This window comes from Mustela nivalis, assembly GCF_964662115.1.
Source record: "Mustela nivalis genome assembly, chromosome: 10".
NCBI classification, from domain to species: Eukaryota; Metazoa; Chordata; class Mammalia; order Carnivora; family Mustelidae; genus Mustela; species Mustela nivalis.
This window is the reverse complement of record NC_139029.1, coordinates 78,535,439-78,555,261: the sequence shown is the minus strand read 5'-3', so window position 1 is coordinate 78,555,261 and position 19,823 is coordinate 78,535,439. Positions and strand designations below refer to the sequence as shown.

At 36.3% G+C, this 19,823-nt stretch overlaps 1 protein-coding gene across 9 annotated transcripts in view; it reads right to left on the bottom strand.

The window, feature by feature from the left end:
- Nucleotides 1-480: 480 nt before the first annotated feature.
- The window catches only part of LOC309843334 (TLC domain-containing protein 4-like), a 106,580-nt gene continuing 87,237 nt past the window's right edge, over nt 481-19,823 (bottom strand). For all 9 annotated transcript variants that reach the window (XM_082688754.1, XM_082688758.1, XM_082688760.1 and 6 more), the window contains 2 exons: nt 18,218-18,291; nt 481-6,413 (listed from right to left, as the gene is read on the bottom strand). In XM_082688754.1, coding sequence (XP_082544880.1) covers nt 6,095-6,413; nt 18,218-18,291 — 393 coding nt within the window. In that variant the 3' untranslated portion in view covers nt 481-6,094. The remainder of the gene's footprint in view (nt 6,414-18,217; nt 18,292-19,823) is intronic.

Here is a 19,823-nt window from a genome sequence, read left to right as displayed (position 1 = left end):
CCTGTAAAGGCCAAATCACTTCAGTATTCTAGGCAATTAGCTCTCTGCTTCCGATCCACTGGATATTCTCGGACCAAGATGCAAGATGAAGACCATGGACAATTTAAGAAGGGAAGAATTCCAACCAAGACATTAGGCAAAAAACATTCAAGACCATATGAGAGGTCTAAAGGACACGGGGAAGCAGATTAAAAACATAACTGCCGAAGTCTTACTTAATCTAAAAGAGTGTATTGATTAGATAGCACCATCCCTCCCATCAACAAGCATGACTACAGTGTTTGCTATGCCTCCTGGTTTGTTACATGGCAGGGACCCCAAGGACAAAAGGGAGGAAAGAGGGTAAACAAACTCTATAAACATCTTGAAGAATAAATATTAGCTTTTGGATTCAAATGCTAGGAGAGATGACTTGAGGAAAGTAATTTTTATCATCTATTCATTAATTGTGGTTATAGTGTACACTTTGCAGACTCAAACTTTTGCACTAAATGATTGTGATTTTATTTTATTTTTTTTTCACAAAATACAAAGCTTTTTACCACATTAGTGTTCTAACACAGGAAAATCTCAAGATTTTCATTGGGAGGAGGGATATTTTTATACATATAGGACTGACTTTATATACATTCTTAAAATTAATATTAAATAAAATGTCAGGACAAAGGAATGCCAACCTTGTAGAACATGCAGATTATTGCTTAGAACTTGCATATACTTTAAACTGACACACATACAAAGAATACAGACATTTTTAAATTTTAAGGGAATTACCTAGAGATATTCATTAATCCCATTCAAATTAAGCACAACCAGAGACCAAGAATACTAAATTGCTATTTTAATTGCTGATAAATCTGAATAACACTGATTTATAAATTACCAAGTCCCACATTTTATAAATAAGACAAAGTTCTTCATTCAGCCTTACAGAAATAAATTAGGAGATGTGTTCTCAAAATGTTAAATGTATTTTGAAAGACTTCCAAAATCTTTATAACAATTAAATAGTAAGGTTGTATATTCCCAGAAAAAAAATGTGTATATCACTAGAGCTATCACATTTGCTGCAATTTTCAAGCGGCTTTTTCAAATGAAATCTATGTCTAAAAGTTATTACAAATTCTAATAATTACCAAAAAAAACCTTATAATGCATCCTAGTTACAAGTTAGTAACAAGAGTATTATCTATGCAAAAATTCCTTAAGTAAAAAGCAGACATAATTATAATCGAAGCAAACCAAGCAAGAAACAGAAAAATATATAGCATATTTTAAGCTTCATTAATCAAGAAGTAGCAAATATCTAATGCATACTTAATTACAGAGTTATGTAAAGACAGAAAGAAAAAAAATATACAGATGATCATTAACGAGTTTTCAGCCAGAGGTATTATATCTTTAAGATTTAGAAATACTTCTCATTGTTTTTGGTCTTAAATATAGGGCCTGATACCGAAACTGTCTAGTTTGCTGTAGACATTTTCAGTGCAAACAAATGGTTTATGGTGTAACCAACAAGGGAGCCAGTGTAAACATTTTCAATGCAAACAAACCAATCTTTAGCAGCTAGCCTTCAGTTCTCCATTGCTATCCAAAATATCTTCAAATAAAGGTACAACTTACTACCAAGGCTGGTAGGGGCAGTTTGAGGTCTGGGCTAGAAAGGAATAGGGCTCAAGTCCTTGGGTATTACATTCGTAAAACATGCTGAGTAATCCACTTGCTGATAAGTTAAAAGAAACATGACCATAACTAAACCAGCTCAATTAAAGAGCAGGACTCAGGAATGCTGCCACAGACCAGCAGCCCCTCCTCCTAACAGCCTCGTAACAGAGCTACGTCCATTTGTTCTGCTGCCAAGGGGACTAAGAAAGAACATTTAGATAATTTACAGGCCTACAATGAATCCCTCAGTGAAACACATATACAGCTCTTACTGCTAAGCCAGTTTAAGAAAAAGACTACAGATGTTTCTCAATAAAACCAGACCCTTATTAGCCTTGTTTCATCTCATAACAAGTATTATTAAATACTAAATAGCTTCCGATAGCCTCTTAGCAATTATGGTTTGCTGAACTCTACTTAAACTTACTGCAGTGCTTCCCCCCCCCCCCCCACCAATGGAAGAACATACTTGAAAACTCTGAAGTTTGCCACAATGGACCAGAAAGTTTATGGGTATGGGGAAGCCTCAAAAGAAGATCTTGAAAGGTGCTGACACAAGGGATGGAGGTGCTGGTAAAATCTTAAGGGTGTTAGGAGGACAAGTTAGAAGGGCTGGAAGGATTCAGAGAAAAACTTGTAGGTGAGTGGGAGGCATCATGCCTTTTAAAAGAAAATCAGTCGTGGCGTCTCCAACTCCAGGTGCTGCTGGCTTCTCACTGTTCTCACACAGACCCCTATGTACTTCTTGTGAAAAATCCCTTGCAGGAGCTTTAGTGTGCCTGTGGTCAACCAAGCTGTGGTCAAGGCTGGGTGGTTTGTGTGTGTGCCCAAGGTTTCTAGACACAGGAGGGGTCTCGCTGCTGTGCTGGATAGTACCTAGGGAGAAACACTGTGCCACATTTCTGACAAAATTGTAGGAGTTTGCTTCTTCTGGAACCCAAGACACACAAACACATAGTGCTCCATGAAGTATAACTGATGAGGCCAACAATGACATGGATTTCTCAATTTTCAAGTGACAGACTCAACCACTGAAAGCCAATTTGTATGTTTATTTCCATATTGAAGTTAAGAGTAACCTAGAAACTGAAATTTATTCAAACATTTACTTTAATAGTGCCTTTCGGGACATGTTTATTTCCCTTAAAAATGAAAGAGAACAAATATGAGTATGACAACGCTTTCCCCTTGATATCTCCACAACAAGACTGTTTCTAACGCATGATGACAAATGGTGTAACCAACCATAAAACTGGCCCTTCACATCCATGAAGAACTGTTCTCCAAACACCCAACGCACCTCACAGAAAGTGTACAATCTAAAAACCCACACTTCCGCAAAAAGTTGAGTCGAACAGATTAAAACTTAGAAAAGAATTTGATTCAAACACCTATAAATGAGGCAGTTTTTAAAACCAGACCTTTACAATCGTACTGGGGCATCCACGGTATATCAGTCACCCTCAGGAATGGTGAAGACATTATTATTTCTCTAAACATAGCACTAACCCATGAAACAACAAAACGAAACAGCTGGAATAAAAATTGCGTCTTAATCTACTGTAAGGTATCAAGACACAACTTACGCAGGAGTTAATTTTTTTGCACTCATATATGACTTCATTTTGAATTTTAAATAAATGCAAACAATACTCACTAGAAGGATTTCAGAGACAAGAATGCAAATTCTACAAATTCAAGCTCATAATTTTTAAATTTTCCCAAACAAAATATCAAATGCAGAATCCATGATCTTGCATGCTATTTAGTTGATTTTCATTCACTTTCAAAATTTTGTAAGAATTGTTATTTTTTTGCCTACTACACATTCAAAGAACCTCTTTATAGTTATAGGTTGTCACTAATCTTTTTCTATAAAAATAGAGCTGCTTAAAAATTTATCCAATTTGCTTTTATTTGCTACAAATATTTTAATAGTTGTTAAATTCAGAATGCCTAATAGGATCATTTAAATTAATCTGTGTAGTCAAAATACTTGATATGTAAAATGTCTAGCAAAAGTTTGTCATTTAATAAATGAAAAATTCATCGTTTAATAAATGACATGTTCTGTCTTTAACTCCTTGTATCTTAGGTAGGTGTATACAATCACAGAACAGTGAAGTATAGCTCCTATAAAGATATGACTTAAAGTAGTATGGCAGTTGATAGTGTCTTTTCCATTTCATGCGTGTTGTACAAGGAAATATGTAGCTTCTACTTTTGGATATTGAATGTGGACGTTGAATTAGCTGTGATGCAGTCAGCATAAAATAAGAATTGCTGACTAAGGGGATAATGAACTTTAGTTCAAAACACTGATATTTTAAACACTTGTTTTGTGAGCAACTATACTAATGAAAAGTGCTATCAGTGAAAGTAAAAATAAAGTTTTAAGCATGAAATAGCAACTATAAAAACTGAAACTGCTATATGGAAACTCACTGATGAGTGAGTTTTATATTATGATACATTGCAATATATTGCTTTATATTATCTTCATTTTGATGGTGGGTTTAAAATCTGTGTTCAGAAACTATAGAAATATCCCAAGAGTCAAAAATATTTATTTCAAGTTTTGTTTCTTTTTAAAGGAATTTCCAAAATAGTTTTCTAATATAAATGTTTTCCTTTTAAAAATCCAGTTTTCTTGCAAAAGAGCAAGAAAAGAGCAAGATAAAACCATGTGCTTTCCTACCCCCCTAAACAACCAATATGCACTTAAGTGACTATGATGTCAAAAGTACTAAATTTGGTAACAAATTATCAATGTAATATTAGTAGCTTTAAAAACAAATACCTATACTTTACATTACTTTAATTAAGTCTTTCAAAAATAAGTGTACCTACTATAAACCAATCAGTCTGATTTTCTCACTGAGTTATTGACTGAGATTTCAATTACCTTCTTTAAATGTTCTAAAACTTATCAGGCTCTCTCTGCATTAGACAGCCAAATCAAATCAAATCAAATCAAAGTCTGATCTATTCAGCCAGCCTCCCTTCACCATCATAACATGGACAGTGAAAGTGAATCATTCTCCTGTCAGCTGAGAAACTGAGTGGATTAGATCTTTTGGTTTGGGTTCAATTAAACTCAGGCAGCCATCACTGATTAAATTTCTTTCTTTCTTAGGTAAGAACAATCATTAAAATCAAGTACTTGAGAAAAATAAATAAAGGCAGTAATAGCTAATATATGATTCTATATTTGGGTTGTAAGAATCAAAGAAAAAGCAAACATATACTTACACACACACACACACACACACAAAAAAAACCCAAAACCAAAAAACCAGAGTCACCAGCCATTGATCATCACATGAGACAAGGATATTAATGATCGGAATAGTTGGATTAAATTATCGATTTTTTTCCTGTCCTTTAGGAAAGACAGAAATTCAAAGCACTCAAAATGTTGGTTAAGCAAGCATGGATGTAAACTGTGAGTAAAAATGTGAATACTGACTTTTTGGAGTTTTGGTCTCCTTAAGAAGAGGCCTATGTCATGTTAGGAGCATGACAAATATACATTGGATAACACTTTGGTACTGATGATGTTCTGAACTTAGGGAAGGTTTTACAAGTAGAAATAATATATTTTTCACAGAAAAAGTGCAAGGGAAACAGAGACAGCAGTGTTAAAGCTTTTTTCTTAATGATTCCTCCTATTAGCCTAAATAGTCATACATAACATGCATTTTTAGAAAGAGGAATTTGTCCCTTAAGGAGCTCTGTTAAGATCTGTCTTAAGACTTACTACAAATTTAAAAAGCAGTATTTTGATAAAATGTTAAAAATAGAAATAATAAAGTGACATCTGAAATATTTAAAAATTAAAGAAGTATTTCCATGATTGAACTAATATTCCCAAAGTAAGCAAAATATTTCATCACTCATAAACGACAGCATATCTAAACAAAAAATATATCATTTCTAACAGCTGAAGAAAACATTTCAACAATTTAGAAATTAAGCTCTAAATGGGTATTGACAGCCACAGTGGGAAATGAGTGCAGTACAACAAAAGGTTGAGAGCTATTTACACATATAAAAGCAGTTCCCATCTTTCAGCAAAATTGATGACATAAAACCAAGTGCACCCAATAAGCACAGTTGTCTTTTCACAGAGAAAAATACCAATGCAGGTTAACAGATTTCTGAAAAGATTCACCATTATATGTATAATTTTTTATTTAAATCTTTAAGATTTTATCCATGCTTACAATGCAGAAGAAAATCAGAAAAGAAATCTTGGAATAAAAACTAAGTTTTAGTTTCTCTTTTCTAAAGATTAAAAAAAAAGAGCACTGAAACCCTCGTTAACAAATATAATTAATAAGAAGTACTAGAACATGCCAAGAATTCATCCTATCAGTAGATATAATGTGGGTAGTAAGGAAGTTTGCTTATCAGTAGCCCACTTTTAGTCAAGTTTTCCATTCTGCAGACTACTTTTGGCTTTCTCTTGTCTGATGAGAGAGATGACTTTGATGCAACCCTTTGTAATTTTGATCATCCACATGACATTCATCACATCCAAAACAACACAGGTAGAGATCCAGGAACATTGGATTAAAAATCCAAGCCTTATGTAGGCTTCTGTTCCTAACAAGGAATATATGTAACTATAAAAAGGAGGTATTGGGACAATCCGTACGATGAAGAACACCACTGTCATGAGTATTCCATTGATGACGTTAGCCTTGGAAAACTTAGGATACTTCAGAGCTTCAAAGAACCACCTGGAAAAAATTTTCAAAAGCATCACATTTACTCTGCATCTCCAAAGATTAACTTTTTAAATTTAGTTTTTAGTTTTTAAAATTCAGTGAACATCCTCCTAAGATCTATATAGAGAGGCAAAGGGCCTAGAATAGCCAACACAATTCTGAAAAGGAAGAAAGTTGGCAGACTTGGACTACCCACTTCAAGACTGACTTACTATATAAAGCTACAGTATTCAAGACAGCATAGCATTGGTAAAAGAACAAATAGATCAACAGTGTTAGCCCAGAAATAGACCTACACAAGTTTACTCAACTGATTTTTGACTACAGTATAAAGGCAATTTAATGGAGAAGGAATAGTTTTTCCAACAAACAACTGGAACAATTAGATATTCATATGCAGAAAAATGAATGTAGGCAGAGACATCACATTTTACACAAAAATTAACTCAAAAGGAGTCACAGCCTTAAACATAAAATGAAAAACTATGAAACTTCTAGAAGAAAACATAGGGGAAAATCTGTATGATCTTGGGTTTGGTAATTGTACTTTAGATATAACACCAAAAGCAAAATCACAGAAAAACATATTGTTACAAAAAGTACTCTTAGTAAAATTAAAAACTTGCTCTGTGAAAGGCACTGTTAAAACAGAATAAAAAGACATCGATGCACTGGGAAAAAATATTTACAAAATACATACAGCATAAAGTACTTGTATCCAAAATATAAAAAGAAGTCTTAAAGCTCAATAATAAGGCAACAGCCTAATTCAAACATGGGCAAAATACCTTAACACCTCATCAAATAAGATATACAAAAGGAAAATAAGAATATAAGGTGTTCAGCATCATTTGTCATTAGAAGACTGTAAATTAAAACTATGAGATACTACTATATACCTATAAAAATGGTTAAAATCCAAAATTCTAGTAATACCAATTGCTAGCAAGGATATGGAACAACAGGAATTTTAAAGCCTTGCTAGCAAGAATAAAATGATAAAGCCACTTTGGAAAACAATATGGCAGTTATAACACTAAACATGTTTATAGCACATAATCCAGCAATCACTCTCTTAGGTATTTTTCCAACTGATTTGAAAATTAAGTCCACACAAAAAATTACACACAAATGTTTACACCAAGTTTATTTATAACTGCAAAATACTGGAAGCAAGCAAACAACCAAGATGTTATTCAATAGGTGAATGGAGGGGGCACCTGGGTGGTTCAGTGGGTTAAACATCTGCCTTCAGCTCAGGTCATGATTTCAGGATCCTGGGATGGAACCTCATGTCAGGCTCTCTGCTCAGCTGGGAGTCTGCTTCTCCCTTTCACTCTCCCTCTGCTCTCCCCTGATCTCTCTCAAGATAAGAAAACTGGATAAGCAAATTGTGGTATATCCACATAACACAATGCCATTCAGCAATAAAAAGGATAAGCTACCAATTTACATAACCACATGGATGACTCTTAAATGCATATTACTAAATGAAAGGAACCGGTCTGAAAATGCTACTCCCAGTATGATTCCATTTATATAACATTTCAGAAAAAGCAAAACTAAAAAGACAGAAAACAGGTCAGTAGTTGCCAGAGGTTCAGGGAGAAAGGAAGAGAGAGTGGGGTAAGTGAAGCATAAAAGATAATTTAGGGTGGTGAAACAATTCTGTATAATACTGTATTGGTGAGTATATGATGTTACACATTTGTCAAAATCCACAGAACAGCATGAAGATTTTAAAATTTTAAAATGTCACTTAGGAGGCTGGGGGTGCCAGGATGGAATCTAGACTGTGACAAAATAATCTAACTGCTTTACAAATACATATATAACCTCACTGTAGGAAGTGGGGTCAAAACAGGTATTCTAAGTAACTATGAAAATGTATGGTAGCTGTAAGACTAAAGACAAAAGAAACTGTATACATGCACTGTACTCCAGTTGGTAAAGTTTTGTGTCATGGAAGAACAGGTTAATAATTCTGAAACCAATATACATATATATTGGGATTTAGCAAATAAGTACATCTGTTTGATAGTGAAGTGGGGTCCAAGTGTCTCACTGCTGGAGTGGAAAGTTACAGACAAGTGAGTGGAAAAGGCTAGACTGATCCATATGCTACTGGATTAGAGTTGAAAACATCAGTGTGAACTCTTAGCTTAATATAAATACGGATGTAGCAGAAATAATTATAGCTAGCTATGTATACAGAGGTTAGTATACTTCCAAGTTGTCACCTGGAAGAACATAGAAACAATGACGCCCCACAGTAATGAGCAGACCCAGGGCCTAGATCTTGGTTTCTAATAACCATTCTCCAACAAAAGGAACCAGGGCTCCTTGAGACACAGCTGATTCTAGGGCTGGAACAGAGAATATACAATAAGAATCCAGCAAATTTTTTACTGCCAGAAAGTAAGGAAGTACTCAAGAACCAAAATGATGAGGTTCTACCAAAGGTACACAGAAACCAACCGAAAGAGCTCAATGGCAAAAGCTCTAACATTTTGAACAAATAATAAATAAATAATGCAGTACTAGATTAAAACCACCTGAAGCGTAAACAGATATCCACGAATCCATAGTATTATAAATGAATGAAGGAATGAGTGATTGGAAGAGAAAAGATAAATATCCTATGCAGAATAATTACAAATAATTTCTGTAGATACTGCACTCTCAATGAAATAAGGTGTAACTCCCCCTCCCCAAAAGGGGAGCTACTCACAGTGACTTATTTCCAAAGTTCAGGATAGAAGTGGGATGGAAAGAGTACCTTTAAAATTGAAAACTCTGACAAACCTGCTTCAGCCAGGTGAACAAGGAAAACATCCAGCGTTAAGTCGTGTTTATAGCAGGGAAGCCTAACATGCTGTCATGAGAATGGCACTTTACTTCTGTAGTCTTCCTCCCAAAACCCCATAACCCAAGTCTAATCATGAGGAAAAACATCAGACAAATCCAAAATGAGAAATATTGCACAAAACACCTGACCAGTACTCAAAAACACCTCAAAAAACAACCCAAGTCTGAGGGACTGTCACAAAAAAGAGGAGTCTAAGGAGATATAACTAAATGTAACATGGTATCCTGGAGGGGGTTCTGGTTCAGAGTAGATAAAGCTTGGAAATTCTGAATACAGTACAGACTTTGGTTAATAATAATGTATCAGTATTAGTTCATGAACTGTGACAAATGTACACTACTCATGTAAGACCTCCTTCTTCTTGTTCCATCTAGATAGATTCTTTTGTCTCTCTCACCAACATGCTCAATTCTTCCTAATCCAAAAGTCTCCCCTCTGCTCGTCTTCCCTATCATGCTTTCTGAAAGGGAAGTCAACAGTATATTCACAAACATTCTTGCTCCACTTCACAACCCAGTACAATACAATCACCTTCCCCTACAAAAGAAATTGGTCACCAGTGGCTTCTCCATACCCAAGACAGTGGGTCTGTCTTAGCCTTCATCCTAAGTGACCTTTCTGTAGCATACAACATTGCCAACCATCATAATTCCATCTCTCCTGACCTCCATGATACTATTTTCCTCTTGGTTCTTAACACTTTCTCAGTCTCTACTTCCTCTGCCTGTCCCTTAAATATTTGTGCCTCCCAAGCACCATTCCCTTCTCTATGCATTACCAAGGACATTTCAGCCACTCTCAAGGGCTCAACATCCTAACATTAATCTCTAATTTCAAGTCCTCTCTCAAGGTCTACTTGTAGTTCCAGATTTTTAATTTATTGTTGAACATTTTCACCTCATTTATTGGTGAGCATTTCACAAATCACAAATTCTCATATATGCCCAAAACTCAACATGCCTGAAACCAATACCCTATTCCTTGCCTAACCACTCCTCCCCACCACTGCCACAGAAAACTGCCTGTTTCTCTTCTGATCCTCCCAATCATTTGTGGGTTTTCTGATAGATGGAAACATTTTTATTTTCATGAATAAACTCCATTTTAGTATAAAAATTAAGGAATTTGCATAAGCAAACTTTCACAATAGCACTAAGCTATAGAAAATTGGTATATTGCATAATTAAATGGTTATATTTCAGGGAACTGGATAAGACTGGAAAGAGCCCAAAGGCCATCATTTCAATACAGTTTGTATGTTAGTGTGTCATGAGCATCCCAGTGTCTGCTTTTCTTTGTTCAAATTCAGGTCTTTCTGTAGAAAACTGTGTGTGTGTGTGTGTGTGTGTGTGTGTGTGTGTGTGTTCTGCAGATTCTATTTATTTGTTTTAAAAACTGAAGTATAATTGGCATAGCACAGTATATTAGTTTCAAGTGTACAACATAGTGTACCACACTGTGCTACTAACTACAAATAGTGAAAAGACAATGTATTATATGGTATAATTCACATCTGGAAAAAGCAGAAGGGGCTCCCTGCAGGTAGAGAAAGAAAGAAAAAAGTGAGAAAAGAGGATGAAAGCAAAAAACCAGTCCCTACACAGCACTGGTTCAGTGAGTTTTTGCAGTTCAGAGTTGAGAGTCAGAAGGTTGAATGAGCCTTGGGAAAGCTGCAGGGTCCGGGAGATATTGTGAGTTCAAGAGGAGCGAAGAGAATTTTAAGAAGTGTTGCTGTGAGTAACAAACTGGATCTTTGTTGACATCCTTGGAAAAACTCCAATAAGGTTTTGGAAGGCTGTACTGTTTCTGGGACTCTACACAGAGACTGGGCAGTAAACTGACCCTAGTTATATCTTGGTTGCAAATGTCATTCTTTCAGGCATGTAAACACTTGGTGTTTAATAAATATTAACTCTGAAATTTTAGGGATTCAGAAACTTAATTTTAGAAAAGTTATCTTCCGCCCCAAAGTTATTTTGGCTCCCCTTCTTCTAAACTAGTCCTTCATTATCTTTTCTCCCTTGTCTTATGCTTCCACTCTAGACACTCAACTTATCCTCTCAATGCCATCTTTTCTCATGGCTTCAAATGTCACCTCTATCTGATCATTCCAGAATTCCTCTCTGTGCCTCTCACTACATTTCCACTCAGATGCTCTGTTTGTTCTCTTATTGAACAGCTTCAAACCAAACCCACCAGCTTACCTGTAGTCTTCTCTTGCCTCCTCATCTCTTTTCATGGGCCCATTCCTCAAATGTACAGACAGCAGAGAAATTATCCTAAACTCGTCCCTTTTCTCTATCTCTAATTTCTCATCCATTGCCAATTTCGCGTTTTCTTCCCTGAAAATCTCTATTCTGTCATCTTTTCTATACCTCCACACAGCCTAATTTGGGGCTCCTATTTATTTTCCAGACTAAGGAAATTATACCATTCATTCACACAACTAAGAGCTGTCTGCTAACTTTCTAACACAATCTTTTGCCTCCAGTCTTCCAATCCATCCTACAAATACCAAAAACTACAATTACTCAGTGCTCTTTTCAGAATGTCTTCCTCCACTGGTATACATCCTCTCTGTCCATCAGATCAAGTGCAATCAGCTCTCTCTGACACTCAATACCCTCTCTGTTTTGCCACCTTCCTCCTAGACATACTTTTTGATTCCGCAAGTTTAGGCTTCTCTTTCATAGAGTGTGATTATTCCACTTTTTAAAAACTTATGTTCATTCCTTCTTCCTTGAATGTAGGGTCTCCCATCCCCACCCACTTCTAAAAACATCCTAAAACATTTTAAGAATATGTTCTGCCTTCTCTATAAAGACTTGTATGACAAATACCAATTAATAATAGATCTTAAAATGTGGCCCATGAACCCCTGAGACTTTTTGCAGGGTGTACAAGGGAAAACTTTTTATAATATTAAAATATTATCCACATTGCTCCCTGTGCTAACTTCTACAATGACAGTGCAAAGCACTGGTAGATAAAATTACTGGCATCTTAGCACAAATCATAACTATGGCACAAGATGGTACTAGTGGACATTGTATTCTTTACAGCCACACACTGGCAATTTTAAAAACAAAACAAGGGAGGGGGGAAAAAGTTACAAAAGGAGGGAAAAACTGGTTTCACTGGAGAATGTCCCTGAAGAAGAAGAAGAATTTCACTGCATCATAACCTTTGAGTATATCTTTTTAATATTCTGTGTGATAAAATGAGAAGTATACATAACACACTTCTGCTGCAAAGTTTAACAGCTGTCTGAAGGGAAAAAACCCTTGAATGATGATTTGAATTATGAGCTAAACTACATGTCTTTTCCATAGAACACCATTTTTACTTGAAAAAAACAACTGAAAAACTATGTTATTTAGACTTGGGTATTTGGCAGGCATTTTCTCAAGAGTGAAAAGTGAGTTTATCACATTGAGAAAAGAAGCTTGTCAGTATTTGTTGCCAATAACAAAATTTGAACTTTCAAATGAAAATCAGAATTTTGGAAAAAATTCTGTCTGGAAAAAGACTTTGATAGCCTCCCAAGATTAGAGATTTTTTAAATGAGATCAGTGGTGACATTAACTACTGTGAGGTTTTTAAAATATTACTAATAAATGTACCAACATTTGGAATGCCTACACAACTCAGTGGACCAAATAACCAAGTGACCAAGGCATGATGTTACATAATTATGCATGGGCAGAAGATTCAAAGCACAAAGAGACCAATGAATTTGAATGTAACTACGTATGGAAAGTTCATTGATACAGTTTCAGATTCTACATTTAACTAAGCTTTAAGAAACTACCTCTTGGTATGTTTCAGCATAATGTTAGAGAAGAATATCCTTGAATACTTCAAAAGGCTTCTCAAATACTTCTACCTTTTCCTATTACATTATTAACTCAAAGAGGCTGGATTGTTTTTGTTTTTGTTTTTTTTTCATATGCTTCAACCAAAACAACATTTCACAACACACCAAAAACAGAGGCAGCCTTGAGAATCCATCTAAATACCACCATGCTAGACATTAGGAAGATTTGTAAAAATGTACATCCATGACACTGTTCCCACTAAAATTTTTTTTCAATTTGGCAATGTAGTTATTTTTTGCAAAACAAAAACAAAAACAACCCACATTATATTAACATTAAATATTATTGTTACTATTAATGAATTAATAAATATTTTTAATGTTGCAGTTTTAACTTCCAATCTGGCAAATATCAACAGATAGAAGTCCACGGAAATAAAAGTTCATTCAAGTCCTCAATAATTATGAGATCAACAAGTTTGAGACCAGCTGATTTATAACATTAATACCAGCACATTTTTCTTGCCCCTTTTCAAATAATGTCTTGTTTTACTAGCTCATTATTTCATATTTAAGTCCTATGTAGACCCGCCACCAGACACCAAATTTGAAGATCCCAGAAGGCAGGGACTGGGACATTTAGGAACTGAGGAGTTATTTAGGAAATACTAAATTAACATATTAAGAAGCATATGTACAAAGTTCTTATCAGCTATTTAATTTTAATAGCAATGTATAAATATGTCCTCATAGCAATGAAAGGCATTTAGGCAAGAAAGAAGTTATCACCACTGAAATACTTTAATAGAAAGAAACCTGTTGCAGCCTATAACTCAGCAGCAGAAATGTAACTGAAGCTCAGGTGTCTGAGCTTTATTTCAGTCTTCTTTTCCTCTATAACCCACCACATGCATCCCATGTGTCTTCTTAAATTATACAGAGCTTTAAAATAGAGAAAACATTAAAATATCCCAAACCATAAAGAAAACAATTAACCAACAGAAAACTCTAGGAGAGCTTCAGTAGCTGCACTCAGTTTTGTTATGATCTCCTTGTTGCATTATACCATTTCCTGTTCCCATTCCAACCACATTTCTCCTTTTCTTAATTTACTAAAGACTCAAGGCTTTTAGATAAAGGTATAAAATTAAACTATTTCTAATTTTATGAGTTCTCAAAGAGTTTCCAACGAAAATGACTTGAAGTTCCTTTAAGTGCCAGAGTTAATTTTCTCCTGCTTTAAAATCTCATATTCTGAATCATATTTAAGAGATGGACATTGTTAGAACTTAACTTATCACCTCTTGGGGGTCATTTTTTCAAAAAGTAATTAAATGGCTACTATGTGCCAGACAATAATTTCTGGACCACTCAAACTTTAACAAAATTTTGCCCTTGATCTAATGAAACACAGAGATGAGTAAGAAATGGAAAAAAAGAGAGAGTGAGTGAGACAGAACATTATCATAAAACACACTAATCATATTGGTATAACTGTATGTCACTATTATGGAGGCACAGGTGAGGGACACCCAACCCAACCTGAGAGAGATGGGGTTTAGTGATGGAAATAATCCTCAGGCTGGGTTGTGAAGGATGAGTAAGGAGCCAGGAGACCTTTCTACATATGGACAAGTTGGAATGAGAGGAGATTTCTGAGAGAGGGAAATGCGGCAGAAAGAGTAACAGATGTACTTGGAAAGTGTTCTGTGTCCCATTAAAGAGCCCACGTTTTATCCTGTAAGCAGCAGGAGTCACTGAGGGGATTCAACCAGGGAAGCTGCATGTTCATTTTTGTGTTTTAGAGAGATCATCATGGAAGAGAATAACATGGAAGCAAGATAAAAGGGAGACAGCTAGACAGTTAATCTAGAGCAGGAATCACCAAAGTTCTTCCACAAATAACCAGAGAGTGGACATAGTAATAGGCTTTGGAAACTGTCTAGTCTCTGTCACAACAAATGGACTCCACTGTTGTAATGTAATAGTAATGATGTAAACAAATGAGCATAGCTGCCCTCAATAAAACTTTATTTTCAAAAAACAGCAGTGGGTTTGGCCCTTGAGTCTTAAATTGCCAATCCCTGGTCTAGAACAGCACTGTCCAAAAAAACTTTCTGCAATTAATGAAAATGTTCTATAGATGTGCTACCCAATTCAGCAGACTCTAGCCAAGTGCGGCTGTCAAGCACTTGAAATGTTACAAGTTAGCTTGAGGAACTGAATTTTTAATTTAATTTAAATGTAAATAATTACATGTGGCTTGCAGTTACCCTGTTGGGCAGGACAGGGTTAGAAGCTGGTACAGGGGCCTAGACAAGAGATGATGGCACTGAGAGTAGAGATGGAGAGTCAGTGGCCAAGGCAAGAAATATTTTGGAGGTTATCTGGTAGGACCTAATGATGGACCAAATGTAGGTGAGGGAGAAACAGTAAAAGATGATTCCCATATGTTGAGCAGGACAATGAGAGAGAATGGCTGGGCCACATGCTGAACAACAGAAAGTAAGAGACTGCAAAGGGAAATATGTTGCATTCTATTTCAGACATGTTGAATTTGTTGTGCCACCTGGGAGGAGAAAACACCTGACTATCATCAAAGAAGTAGGTAATATTAAATATGCTCTTTTTAAAAGAGAAAGCAACTGTAGCACAGGGATGTTAAATAACTTGGCCCAGGTCAGGGCACGTTAAGTGACAAGGTTGAATACAACTTGAGTCCATCTGGTTTTAAAATTCATGCACAGCCCATCACATGAAAATGAGCATCACATGAAATGAGCAAACAGGTCATAGCGGACACCTTGAAAGGAGAACTCAGCCCAGGGAGAAGCATGGAGATCAGTGGACCCAGAAGAGAGCCTTGGGGAACACCAGCATTTGCAGAACCGTGTCTTACCAAGGAGGCTGAGAGAGTGTGGTCAAAGACATACAAGGATTGGATGAGTGTGGTGTCATGAAAGCAAAGGGAGTTGGGATTGAGCCCTGTGTCAGGATACCTGCTCATCAGGGTGTCTGCTTCTCCCTCTGAGACTTGCCCTCCCCCACACACTTTCTGCTCTCTCTCTCTCTTTTACTCTCTTTCAGATAATTTTTTTTTTTTTTTTAAAGATCAGGCTAATTGCATGGTGAACATACTAATGACAGATGTCCCGATAAACAGACTAATGGTATTTGTTGCAGGAGAGTCTCATCCATGGAATGTTTTTAGGATATAGCTAGTCTAGGTTTGCTTATGGCAAACAAACCTAGAATGCATGGATTTATGGGGTCTGACCCCCTGGAGAATGTTACATAAGCTATGTAACTAACCGAGTATTAAATGGAGATGTTTCCTAATCAAGAGAGTTCCTTCTATGTCCACAATAGGAACTATGCATACTGCTTATAGCCTTCAGAGATAACCTTATTGTGGAGTCTTCCTAATGCAAAAAGGACCCAGGGAGCCATTCAGATGATCCTGAACATCTCCCTGCCTTGCCAGTGCCTCAGGATTACTTGGATCCTCGGCTTAATACAGGGTACACTCTCTAACCCATGTGAGTCTGATTTGACAGTCCCAATTCTCTGGGTTATCTCTGTACTAAGTCACAAAAGGGCTGCATGCAACCATGGGAGCCTCCCCCGACTTTGGGACTTTGCCCGAAGATTTTAAAGATAGGTAAGTTTTTCAGAGATGGAAGGGAAATGGAGGATGTGAATACGGGAAGAAACTCGAGAACCACCCACAGGTGCATGAGACAGTAAGGGTTCCAAACCGACTCTAATGAACAGTAGGAAATAAGGCTGGGAACAAACATATGGAGCACAACACAGGGAACCTCAAAGTCAGATTAGAGTCTAAACAGGATGCAGTTTTTGGAAGAAAATAAGGTCCAGAAAGTGGATCACAGGAAGGATTATGGCGGTGGCCCTGTGAAGGACAGAAGTGAGGGTGAACCTGGAAGGAGGGAAGTCAGTTGGAAGATGGAGATCCTGCAGACCCTCACCTAGGACCATGGATATAGAGTGAAAGGAACAGCTAATGTTGCACATGAAAGGCATCAGCAGACCTCACTAAATGACAAGATAAGGGTCATACAGCACCATTATAAATCCACTGGCAAATAAAAGCATCTACCTCCCTCCATGAGATGGATGGAACTTAATTTCCTTTCTCCCTCATCTCCTTGAGAGTGGGATATCCTTGATATCTTGCTTTTAAAGAACAGAGTAAGGAAAAGAAAAAACTTCACAATGGAGAAACCTGGCAAACATCACCTTAACCATGTGATAGCCAAGTTCACATCCCCCAATGATATGGACATCATGTACCTCCTAACAGGATGTGATGAGAAGGGCACTTTGCCTCCATGGGATTCCTTCCAAAACCCCATCACCTCCACCTAGTCATAAGAAGAAAAGACAAATCCAGACTAGGGGAAAGTTTAAAGGATAACTGGACAGTACTTCTTAACACTGTCAAAGTCAAGAAAAACAGGGAAAGACTCAGAAACTGTTACAGACCACAGGAGACTGGGAAGATACTAAACTAAATGCAGTGTGGCAGTCTGGACTGAATCCTAGAACGAAAAAAAAAAAAACAAAACACTAATGGAAAAATTGATGCAATCCCACAAAGTCTGGAGTTCACTTAATAGCAACCTATCAGTGCTGGTTTCTTAAGTTTTGACAAATGGTCCATGGTAATGTAACATATCAGCAACAGAGAAAACCAGGTGAGGAGGATATGGGTGTTCGTATGCTCTCTTGGCAACTTTCTGTAAATCTAAAATTAGAAGTCTATTTTTTTTTTAAATGATGGATGAAGGTAATGTGGACATCAGAATCTGGGAATAGGAATACGCTGGTATCAAGAATGGGAACTGGCCCCAAGGTGAACCCAAGTAAAATAAAGCATTGCCATCCTTCAGACAGAGCTCTGTTTAAAAGCTAGGACCACCACTCTATACCTAGGGGATCTTGGATAAGTTTCTCTCGCCTTTCGAAGGCTTGGTTTCCTCATTTGCACGATGGTGATAATAATTCATGTCACACATTCTCATTTTTATTTAGTACCTTTAGGATCTTCGGGAAAGTTTCCCCAAACAAAAAGGAAACAGCACAAGTTTAAAATAATTAGTCACCTACCGCTGATTCACAAAAGGGCTGGAAAGTTCTGCAAGCAGGCGAAAATTCCCAATGTATGCCAGGACTCCATCCCTCTAGATGATAAACATAAAACACAATGTCAGGGAGGACATGCTTATCAACATTTCCAAATATAAAGGAACATTCAATAACTTCTTAGCATAAAATAACAATTGATATCAAAACAGACCAAGTGTTCTAGCTGATTTTTTTCTTTATGAGAATTTAGAAATGCCACTAGAATTCTAAAATATTTTTAAAAGACAGCATATTGTACACTTATGTTCACCTATAAAAACAGATTTTAAGCAGTTGTCCCATGTTGAACTAAAGAATTCTGCAAACAGCCACTGGTGACAACATTCTCGAATTACTGTAGAAATAATGATCAAAGTAGTGTGAATTTCAGAAGTTGAGGAATTTTATAGCAGTTATATACTTAAAAGAAACTCATTTTTATATCCACTAATAAAAGCACCTTAAAAAAATCTCAAAAGTGTACTTAACATCCTAAATAACATCTGTAAGCCTGTGAACAGATGCATATTTGCCAAAAGTAACAACACATGCTAAAATTTATGTATCACATTTGACCTGAAAAATGTATATGTCAATCAGAAGATCCTACAGCTAAAACACACACTCTCAGGACCTCTCTGAATTTAGAAACAATGCCCAGTACACTGTATGAATGTAATAGGAAAAGTAGAACAGAGTTAATAAACTCTGAAGAAGAACAAAGAAGTATACATTAGAAAGAAGAACAAAAGTATACATTCCAAAAATATCAGGTAATTTAAACACTGTTACTAGGTAAATAGTCATTCCAGCACTTCCAACTCAATCAGAATTATGATCACGCACAAAAAGAAATAGTCGTACCTGCGCCTAAACATTAGATATACATGGAACTTCAGAAACCCTATTCCTATAAGCTATACCATGCTGCCTTCCAAAATGGGAACAATATAAAGCAATAAAAACAAAGGAACATTTTATTTGAAGGTTTTCAGTTCTTCTCCATGGGAATTATTTTAGGGATTGAAAATTCAGAGCTGATTATACAAACTAGCTTTTCCAAGACTAATCTAGAACTTTTTATAATCTCAAATTCACTGGCCTTAGTGAAATTGAAATGTGTGATGAGGAGGAAGGAAGGAAGAGGGACAAAAGAACAAAGACAATGGGCAAGGTGAGTACTGTGCACAGGGGTGATCAATTTTATCTAAAGTCAGCAGAGACACAGCCACACCACTCCAAAAACACATGACAACACAGAAGAAATATTACTCATAGGTGTTATTACTTTAACAGAGAACTAGAATCAGTATTTATCTGAAATTATATATTGTTCTGTACTATTTAGTTTTCTGTTATGGTAAGAGCATTTATTTCAATAAACAGTAAGGTTAATAAGGGTATTTAGTAGTAATTAAGAATAGGACAATTTAACAAATAAAATGTGTGAAAACGTAGTGTGTGTGTGTGTGTGTGTGTGTTTTAAGGGGAGGGGCAGAGTGAGAGGGAGAGAATCTTAAGCAGGCTCCATATCCAACACACAGAGCTGATGGGAATGACAACCTTACCATCCTGAGATCATGACCTG